General features: G+C 29.9%; 1 protein-coding gene across 1 annotated transcript; it reads right to left on the bottom strand.

Annotated features, from left to right (window-relative positions):
* Positions 8,267-9,849, bottom strand: LOC104785684 (E3 ubiquitin-protein ligase MARCH8-like). Its single transcript, XM_010510944.2, has 2 exons — positions 9,083-9,849; positions 8,267-8,560 (listed from the first exon to the last, which is right to left on the bottom strand). Exons 1-2 carry the CDS (start codon positions 9,466-9,468, stop codon positions 8,338-8,340), a joined length of 609 nt encoding a protein of 202 aa, XP_010509246.1. The 5' UTR covers positions 9,469-9,849; the 3' UTR covers positions 8,267-8,337.

Raw genomic sequence — 11,664 nt, 5'->3', positions numbered from 1 at the left:
TTATATGTTGGTTTGGGTTTATTAAAGAGCGGTTTAATTTTTTAATTTTATAATAATGTATACAGATTTTATTTCCTTATTTTATAAGGAGGTGAATGAATAGGTTCACCCCTAGGGATGAACCCAAGTATTGTCCTTCTTTTTATGTACCTATGATGACCTAGTGTCTTTCTTTGGGCCAAAAAAAAACTTATTTTGACTGTTGCATGGATCTTAGCATCTTAAATATAAATAAGAAACAACAAAATATTAGAAACAAAACAATAGTATCTATAATCGTAACACTCATTATGGTCCTAATTAACAAGAACCCCTAAGAATCCTAACAAGAATTATGATCAAAGCTAATCAAAACCCATAACTCGAAAATTCAAGAAGATAATTAAAAAAAAAAAAAAAAAATGAAGTAGTTTTAATATAACTAATTACTTGTCGCCTTTGATCTTGAACCAAGTCTCAGCACATTGTCTATGAGCAACAGCCAAATCTTCTTTACACGAACACCCTAATTCAATCGCACCTCCACCGCTCGTTTCTGTAAGCTGTAAAGCCCCAAATGAAGTCCAACAACAAGTTGATTTGGACCTTGAGGATACTAAACCTACCGTGGTTGCTTATGTTTAAATGGTATCTCTTGTTAACGGTAACAGAGGACAGTCACACACCACTTGTGTTGTTCATACAGTCAAACAACCAAAGCCAGCCCATACTACGCTCCAAACACAGAACAGGTTCAGTGTTCTTGCGTCACCGATCGCCTGCTGCTGATGATGACATCTGTCAGCAATCTACCTAGTATTGTAACCTTTAGGACACTGGCGGACCCAGAAAATAATTTTACCTGTGTCATAGGGAGGATTGAACACTGTGTTAGGGGTGTCAAAGTCTATTTTTTACCATGTTTTTATACAAAAAAATTTAATTTCAATATGAATGGGGGTCAATTGAACCCCTTTTCCCCTTAATAGGTCCGCCAGTGCTTTAGGTTAAACATCACTCCATTATATAAGGATGATGCAATGTAATCATTTTTGATAAGAACGAAGATACACTTTTGAGCCTCTCTTCTCTCTGTATTACCTTGTGTTCTAAGCTCTGCTTTCATTTTCCACTCCCAAATGACATATACGACAATCTTTCTCCGGCGGCGTTGTTGCATCATCATCATATATCTCCGAAGAAGGACTCATCACTGACGACACTTTCCTCGACTGATCTCCTTCGTATTCGTACGATCCTCCATTCGTCGAGTAGAAGTAAGAGTAGCATGACATCATTAAGAAAACAAGGCAGTCTCATAAATCACAGAGTTGAGACATAGCCAAGGATCAACTGAATGAACATCTCAACTCTTAAAGAACATTTTACAGATCATCAAATTCATTCTATAGCCGTCACTCCTCATTTTAGACAAACAAAATGAAGAAAAATCATATTGAAAGAACAACTCTCGCCTCAAATTCGTATGAGTTCTCATGATACCAATTCACCATAGACTTAAACAGAGATGATGAACACTTGCTAAAGTTTGTTTACTGAAACTATGTATAACAGAGATCGAAGCAAACTTAGATTCTTGTAGAAAGAGTGCCTTAAATTCACCAGTGCTACCCCAAAAAAAATTCACAAATCCTTTATAAACACAACGAATAACAATTTAGCAACGAACAAGAAGTAGTGTAGCACTAGCATCCTAATTATCAAAATATCTTTAATCCAATAACTCATTCCCATTTCAGCTGATTCCAAGCACCAAACCAAAACCAATCAAACATTTAAATTCTTTAATTACAGAATGAAATAGAGAGAAAACAAAAAAAAAGTACCTGTAGGAATCTGACGTCTCTATTGTACTCACTCGCACAAGATGAAATCTTTCCCACTTTCAATATCACTTAACACGGCCTGTTGCAATACATGAATACTCATTCACCGTGATCAGAACATTACAAAGAAACAATTGAATTAAACCCAGAAGAGGTAAACATATGTGTTAACATCTATAATATATATATTTTTTTTTTTTTGAAAAAGAAGATCGATAAACTGTGACATCTATAATACAGTATATTTTTGCCATGATTCTATCGTTGCCGCCTCATCACCATCATACACATTGTTTCATGTAATCGTTACATTTGTTTTACGTGAAAGCTAATAGACATAATTTGGACATAATTACAGTATATCTCAATGATTAAAATACTCCCTCTATATCAGAATACTTGATGTTCTAGAATTTTTTTTTATATTACAAAGGATGATTTTCTGTATACTTTTATCAATTAATACTAAGAAATTACAAATTTCAAAAATCATTAAATGAGAATTTAAAAATTTGATGAAATACTATTAGTTAATAATTATAAAAATATGTTATTATAAATGAAGAATACATTTATTGCTAAACATTAAATGTTTTTCTTAATTCATGTAAAAATTCTAGAACATCAAGTATTATGATACAGAGGGAGTATAATTTAATCGTGTCGGCATGCTCAATTCTGCACAAAACAACAAGAACAATGCATTATATACTAAACAAGCGTATGCAAATTTATGTCAAACAAATTAAAGATTGTTGATTTTAAGAAATTATAATAATCGGTTGACGAAGTTATTTTGTATCATTGATTCGAGTGAACTCTATTATCGATTGTCAATAGCAATTAACCATTAAAAACTACTATTTGCAACGAAAAGCAAAAGACGTGGAGGACTCAAAATTAAAGTAGAGTTCTAATCACACACAAAATTTACTAGTATTAGATAAACCCAAAAGGCCGACAAAAAGTAGCGAGCAACTAGGCATGTAAATAATAAATATCATCTACGACACATGTACAACAAATAGAAAATACCAAAGTAAGTGGTTTTTGGATGATTATTAGTTAATTTGAGATTAACAAGCAAAAAAAATTTACTCGTGGGTGTCGCTTAAGTGGTTTGTGGACGATTTTTGTTTAAAAAGTCATAAAAATTATCATTTTCATATATATATATATATATATATATATATATATCTAAAAATGAGAATCAGTTAACGTAAATTGCAATGAGAATTAGTTTACGTAAATTGCATATATTGCGTGCATACTATTTCTGATTTCATTTTCTTAGTGATATTTTAACATGATGTTCGTTATATATGTTCATCATCATACCTTCATGAAATTCAGATTTTTATAATCATTTTGACCGTTTGAACTCATCGATCATCATACTTTCATAAATATCAGATTGTTATCATCGTTTTCCCCATTCGATCTCATTGATCTCTCAATAAATATAACGAATCATATATTTATGATTAGCATTTGCTCAGTCTGTGCACACATTCTTGATGATATGGACACTAATGATGCTTTGGAACATTGTATGGGAGAGAGTTGGTCAGATCCTTTACAAAAAATGTTTGATATGAGAACAGTGATAAATCTGAGTAATGTGAGGGTTGCTATGTTATGGAATAGACTTATCGAAATGAATTTTATTAGTGAATCACATGAGGTGGAAAAATAAATCAAAAAGACAAAAGAAATTAAAAAATCAAATTTTTATAAAATAGGGGTTTCTAAATTTTTTAAAAAGAAATTATGTAGGTTTGGGTTAATAAAACAGAGGCTACAAAAATAAACAAACTAAAATAATTAATATTATCTAAATAATTCGATTTTGAAATCATTAATCCTAACATTATTTATAGTTTTTTAATTATAATATTAAATCCTAATCATTTTTTATAAACTCAAACTGACATATAATTTTCTTTTATTGTAAATCTAAACCCTAACCACTTTTTTATAAACCCAAATTAAAATATAATTTTTTTTAATTATAAATCTAAACCATAATTCTCCTTTATAAATTAAAACCGATATATAGTTTTTCTTAATTGTAAAATATAAACCTTAATTTCTTTTTTATAAACCCAAATCAAAATAATTTCCTTAATAAAAACTACATAATTTGTTTTCTTATATTACTGTCTTTTATTTTAATTTTAATTTATTTTTAAATATGATTTGATATTGCATATTATTATATTTTCATTGGTTAACTAAAAGGAAGTGAATAAGTGAATCCAAAAATTATTCTACAAAAAAAATACTAAGGTTTTTAAAGTCGGTCGGTTTATATAGCTTAACGTTAGATTCTAAAAATTAACGTCAAATAACTCACGTCACTTTCCTATATTTTAGTGTCAGTTTAAAAAAGACGTAAATACAGTAATATGTAAGTTATTTTCACAAGTATTAGTTTCTCAGTTAAATTGTAATTCGAAAAAAAAAAAACTGGACAACAATAAACTCACAACAACAATAATTAATCTATTTATAGTCATACCATGACATGTCATTAACCATCAATCATCTGGACACAACATTAATACTTAAGATCAAAGTTATTTGTATATGTTTTGAAACTAATAAAAGAACTAAAAATTCATAAACATTCTTTGTTCAAATTAACTAAGGAAACAATTGAATTAAACCCAGAAGAGGTAAACATACAGTATATGTAATTTACTCTTGCATTCAGTTGTTTCACTAAGCCTTACAAATTGAATGCAAGAGTAAATTACATTGCTTAAATAAAAGTTAAACAACTAGAATTATCCCAATCGGTCTTGAGAAACGAATAAAAACAAAAACTGGTCCGATAATATAGCAGTACCAAGTACCAACCATCGTATTCTAATTGGGCCTTAGAAGCCCACGTCTCAAAACTTTAAGATTTAAAAAACGGATGAACCGACCAGCCGGTTCGCGAGTTTTTGCCGGTTTTTCCTGGGCTAATCCGACTTTATAATAGTCTGGTTATTTATAAAGATCCGAACCGTAACACTTGCCGGTTCGCGGTTGAACCGGTTAGACCGGCCTGCATCCTATCTCTTCAACCTCTGCATAGCGGAAGACTCTGATTTGGACGGAGTCTTTCATTTACATGTCGATTCCAAACTCTGACTCCTCCAGTGTGTTTGACTTGTTTTGACTTTCGAATATCATATAGTATATTATTATTTATTTTTTTAAGAAAATAAAAAACTGAAGTTGGATTAGTACAAATTTGGATCGAAGTTGATCATCAAGGACGCGATGCTCCACTCGAATCTTACTTAAAATGTTTTTCAATTGAGCATGCATGTTTGATTTTCCACAAAAAAAAATAATAATAATAATAAAATCAATAAAATTAAGAGAAGCTAAAATCATTTTTTTTCTTTTCATAATTGCATATTTAAAATAATTTCGAACTCACGGTCACAGAATTTGAATAGACTTATAAAAAAAGAAAATTTTGAACTATGACTTATAAAAAAAGATTGTAATATTGTACAAGTTATTTATCTGAAATAGTTTCTAATTAAGATAAACTCAAATGTATACCATATATTTAGTGATAATGTGAATTATCTTAATTAAGATATTGACATTATCAAACAATCAAACATATATTCTTAATTCTTATATAATTAATATTTTCATGAATTTCATACTTTTATAATCATTTTGATTATATCATCTCAACAATCTACCACTATAAATAACAGACCATAATTTGTGATTAGCGCTCGCTCATTCCGTGCATACATTCATTGAATAACAACTTTTCCAATGAGGAATGAGTAGCATTGAATATATTACTTAAAAGCTTTTTCTATAAATGTTGCAAATTTTGAGGGACCAAAGATGTAAATAACTTGGGAACAGAAAAACAACCTTTATTCATAATTCTCTTGTTTTCTCTCGAAAATGAAACTATACTTTTGTAAATTTAACATTCGATCATATTCAGCTATAAATTAATGCCCATAAATTAGTAGAGAGGACCTATCTATTTCCAATTGTATATCATATCTATTTCCCATTATATTGATCAATCTAATCAACCTACCAATAAACCGGTCCAATTTTATTTTTTCCCCTCACCGGATTTCGTAATCAAGTTTGGTTTTGGATGCAAAATCAGGACAAGAAAATTTTGACAAGCCGATCGATTGAGATTCAAATTTGATGCTAAACGAAAGAAAGGGAGGGTTAATGCCTACCATCCCATTCGAATCCTTCTCGAGATTCAAACGAATCTCGTAAAAAGCCCTCTCAGTCGATCAATCCGGATTCTTACGCTCGGCTTCTTGAGAGAATTACAACGTATTCTATTGTATCATTTCCTTATAGGAGACCATCCATTATTGTTCCTCTTATAGAGTTATCCATTCTCTACTTTGCTTCTAAACTAAACTGATGTGTTTCTTTCTTATTCTGTCAGCCTATCGTGTATGGCAAGAGTTACTAATATTGATTCTTTTGCAAAAGCATGCTAACGGAGGAAAATGCATTGTCTTTATCGAGAGAGCAGAGAATGCTATTCGCCTCTCAGATCCATTAAAGAAAGGCTTCCCATTTGAACATTGAAACATATATGATATAATGGGAAACATCAATGCTAGGAAAATGCATTATCTTTATCGTCATATGAAAATGCTAGGAAAATGATATATCATATGACGATAAAGACAATGCATTTTCCTAGCATTGATGTTTCCCATTATATCATATATGTTTCAATGTTCAAATGGGAAGCCTTTCTTTAATGGATCTGAGAGGCGAATAGCATTCTCTGCTCTCTCGATAAAGACAATGTATTATATCATTATCTGTATGAATGCATTATAATGCATTTGTTGGACATTATATAATTATATCATTATATAATGCATTATAATGCATTTGTTGATGCATTATATCAATAGATATCATTATCTATTTCAACATTATATCATTATCTATATGATAGCATTATAATGCATTTGTTGGATCATATGTTATCTGTATATAATGCATTTTATCATATTATAATGATGTTTGTCTAACATATAATGCATTATATCATTATAATGCATTTTTAATTCCTTCTTCGAATCTAACATATTAAGATCTATTTATAATGCATTATATTATAATGTTATTATATTCTTAAAACATCATATTATAATGCATTATATTAATGATATCATATCATGTTAATGATATAATGATATAATGCATTATATAATACATAATGGTATACATAATAACATAATATATAATAACATAATCATTATAATAACATAATATATAGCATTATAACATTATAATGATATCATTAACTGTATGTATATATGCATATGAATAATAATATAACATATATGTATGTATACATACAGTTATATCATTAACATTATATATGATAGCATTATATATATCATTATATATCATTATAACATTATAATGTATATAACATATATAATGATATCATTATATAAAATAACATTATAATGTTAACTGTATATCATTATATTATGCATTATATCATTATCTGTATATTAGCATGATATAATGCATTATATATCATTATAAGACAACAGATAATGATGTTTGTCTAACATATGTTTGTCTAACATATATCATTATATCATTATCTGTATGAATGCATTATAATGCATTTGTTGGACATTATATCATTATATCATATGATTCATATCTGTAGGAAAATACAAAATTATATCATTGTCTTAAATGATATGATACATTTAAGATATAATGTATGAATTCTTCTTTATTCTTAAAAAAACAATCTTTTTTATTTTTCACAATACCACGTCGTTACTTCTTTAGAATATAACATACAGTTAACATTATATATTATATATATACTTTCTGTATCATAAAGGATAATATTTTATGATTTTCTTTAATGTATTTAATGCACTTTTATTTATAAAATCAAATAACTAATTTTTTTTTTTTACTTTTAAAATACATAGTTCAATATGCATGTAATTGAATGCAAGTGTAGAAAAAAACACAACTAAATGAATACTAAAAAGGAGTAAAAAATAAATTAATTAACAATAATACATTATTTATTATTTATTTTCTTAATCTTGGTGAAAATTTTAAAAGATCATCCACTCTAATAAAGAGGGAGTATATGATTTGATTGTTTTATACATATATTGAATATAATTTACATTATATATTATATATAAAATATAAATTGTAGATATGATTTTTCATAAATGTCATGAAAACTTAATACATTTACAAGTTAATAAATTATAAACCGTTTATCGTCAAAAAAAAAAAAAAATTATAAACCGTAGGTGCGATAGCCGTTAAACATCTTTTAGAGAAATTTTCTCAAACTATAATTTGTTTTATATTTTTAATACTATATTTGATGAGTGTTATGTGTTATTGTTGTTGTTGCCCCGTACAGCTTTAAGCATATTTTAAAGTAGAGTGTATAGATTTGATTGCAAAGACTCATCAATATATATGTTTTGGGGGTTCAAGAAGAAGAGGAAACGTGGAAATGAAAGATCCATGATATAAAGAACCCAAAAACCATACAAGCTAACACTAAATTCACCACTCTCTGTGGCTGCCACCTATTCTCCACCGCCCCAGTGTCCTCGCTGTTTCGCAACTCTATCTCTTCCATCGTTGTTGGCCCAACCATTTCGTTTGCACCGCCCACGTTTCGGGCTACCGATTGGCAAATCTCGCATACTCTGTTTCAATAAACATATATATGTTGTATCTTGTATGTTAATTTTCTATAAAGTAAACAAAACTCTTGGGGTGCATAATTAGCAACTAACTCACAAAAACTTACGTGCTTAAATTAATGGCTCATAGTTCTTTACCAAATAAGAGAACAATTAATACCTCTAACCGTGAAATTTTGAGTGGTGTTTACCTAGCTGCAACCAATTTAAAAGTACATTGAAAAAAAAAGAAGAAAACATTTTAAGTTAATACCTCTAGCTAAACAACTTACGCTTCACATATGCCAAAATTTCCAAAAGTTTGACAAATTCCTTAAATCGAAAATTAATTATTAGAGAATAAGTCAATAATATTATACACAAAAATAAGATAACGATCAATAAAAAACGTCCTAAAATAAATGGAAAAAAAAAAACAAGAACTCCTAAAAATCCTAACAAGAATTATGATCAAAGTTAATCAAAACTCATAACTCGAAAATTCAAGAAAAATAATTAAAAATAAAGTAGGTTTAATATAATTACTTGTCGCCTTTGATCTTGAACCAAGTCTCAGCGCATTGTCTATGAGCAACAGCCAAATCTTCTTTACACGAACACCCTAACTCAATCGCACCTCCACCGCTCGTTTCCACTCCCAAATGACATATACGACAATCTTTCTCCGGTGGCGCCGTCGCATCATTATCACCACCATCGTCTATCTCCGAAGAAGAACTCATCACGGACGACACTTTCCTAGACTGATCTCCTTCGTATTCGTACGATCCTCCAGTCGTCGAATAGAAGTAAGAGTAGCATGACGTCACGTCTTCCCCGTCTGAATAATAAACGCTGGCGTCACTTCCGTCCAATGACCTCCGGTGGTGATATCCAAAAGCTCCCCCTTGTTCTAAATCGATGTCTGTCATTGTATTTTTTTTTTGGTCTAATGCCACAGTCAATACAAAACTGAAGAAGGGATTTAAAGAAGTGGGGTTTTTGGTGGATTTGGTGATGTCTAACCAACAAAACAAGATTATATTATTTACTGAGAAGTAATAAGAGGTTGTAGGAGGAGTGAGTAGTAGTAGTAGTGGAGGTGGAGCAGAGGAATTAATAATAAGCTAAAGAAACATAAGTGAAAGTGAAAACTATTGCTATATATTAAGGAAGAAGATATTAAATAGTTAAAAGCAAAGAGAAAAAGAAAAGAGAACCCCAACTGTTTATCTCTCACCAGCTTGTACCAAATTTAAGGGATTTGTTTGTTACGAGTTAGAGATTCTTCTATACGTTCCATGGTATTACAATGTTTAAGCGTCTCGATTACACCCGTATCCAACGGTTCATATAGCGTGATCATTACATAAGTTTTTGGAAAGTCCGATTCAGTCCTTGAAAGAATGATAAAAATAGAAATCGTATAGGGATAGTTATGTCATTACACTGTGAAGTTTCTTGTTTTGGATACACTTTGACTCATTCCGGCCTCCGATCGATTTAATCACGGCCAATTTTTTTTTTGTTTTGTTGTCTTTTGATTTTTCATTGATGGTACTATTAGCAAAATTTATGGTTTGAAAACGCTACGTACTCTCCGGTTTTGAGTCATCTTTTTGTAGGACTTCGTTGTCTTCTTTTTCTTGGAGTAACAGTGTAACACCATATATAAACTCTAGATTTTGAATTGAACAGTTTCGCCTATCTTGATTTACCATAACTTTTTTACCAAGAGAAATGTTTGAAAATATTTACTCCGATGATGATCCTCCTATTCACGAAAATTATTAACGTGTTTCCAAGAAAGAAAAAAAAAAACAAATGATCGTAGTCATTACTATTTTGTAATTTTCCTCAACGCTCGTCGGCAACTTTAATGTCGATCTATTACGCCAAACACTTTTGAGAAACGAGATATATATGATGATGGCTTTTGCGTTTGTGTGTACACTACAATAATATCATGTGCATATATTTCCAATTTTTTTAATATCACTATCAGTTTCTATTGATTTTGTTTTTGGTCCTCATTCTCATCTTCAATAGACACTTCATCCACAAGTGGATTTGTCACAACATTATGAAGGCCATGCCACGAAGTTAAACGGTGGAGCTATGTTTTACCAATAAAAAAAAGAGCTGTGTAGTATTTGATTGATGTTACTAGCTTAGCTACCCAAGAAACAGAGATACTATAAAACTTTTTTAGATTAAAATTTTATATTTTATGAGGAAGAAAGATATTTCAAACAAGCAAGGAATAACTATTTATTCGTAAAGGCATACAAATTAAAACTAAAAAGAAATAGGAATCTCATTTTCCACGTCAAAATGTTGAACCACCAAAAGGAATAAAAGAAACAAAGAAACAAAAAGGGTAAAACGAATTTTGATGGCAAAAAATAAAATAAATTAAGAAAACAACAGTTTATCAAATTGGTGGGTCTAGTTCTAATGACAAGACATACCTATTTTTTGTTTCATTTGAATCTTTATATTTGGAGTTTTCTTCTATCAAAATGACAAATATTTTAATTAAATAAGTTCGTTATCTGTTCAAGAGAGGAGATGAGATATGTACTAACTCCTCCAATTCATGAAACTAAGCATGTTGAATATATGGGAGCTAGTATCTGGCCCGGCTTAGCACATATGCTAGGGGTGCAAGAGCACAGGATCTGCAGAATTTTTGAGCCGGGCCACAAAGCTCTAACGATTTGTTATTCATATTCATGTTCTAACAAACAACATCGAATATTTTCCTAGTAAATATGATTGAATACCTAAAAACATTCATTCAACACTTTATGAAATCTATAATTAGTACATATATTTTGTAACTAAGAGACATGAAGGTTATGGATCACCTCGTGCGAGTGTTACTCATATATCCTGCCGGATCTGCCCAATTCCTTCTTTTTTTTTTTTGCTTTGACTCTTTATGTTTTGTTTGTTAATAAACATCGAAAAGGACAACACAAGTAGTTGCTCTGTCTCAACAGTTTCATGTTCAAAACTGGAAAAGTTGTTAAAACAAGACCAGAAACTGGAAGTATTTGAATGATATGTGTTGTTCAACAGAAACATTTGGCTGGTGGCCCAAATTAGGTGGACAGAATAAAAAA

Source organism: Camelina sativa, chromosome 5 (genome assembly GCF_000633955.1).
Source record: "Camelina sativa cultivar DH55 chromosome 5, Cs, whole genome shotgun sequence".
Lineage (NCBI taxonomy): Eukaryota > Viridiplantae > Streptophyta > Magnoliopsida > Brassicales > Brassicaceae > Camelina > Camelina sativa.
The sequence above is the reverse complement of the archived record's forward strand: the minus strand, read 5'-3'. Positions and strand labels throughout refer to the sequence as shown.

Bases quoted from the DNA above. Each gene is read 5' to 3' on its own strand.
- LOC104785684 (XM_010510944.2), bottom strand. From the start codon at position 9,468: ATGACAGACATCGATTTAGAACAAGGGGGAGCTTTTGGATATCACCAC. The intron at 8,561-9,082 runs GTAATTATATTA...TTATTGAAACAG, and splicing joins TTCAAGATCAAAGGCGACAA to AGTATGCGAGATTTGCCAAT.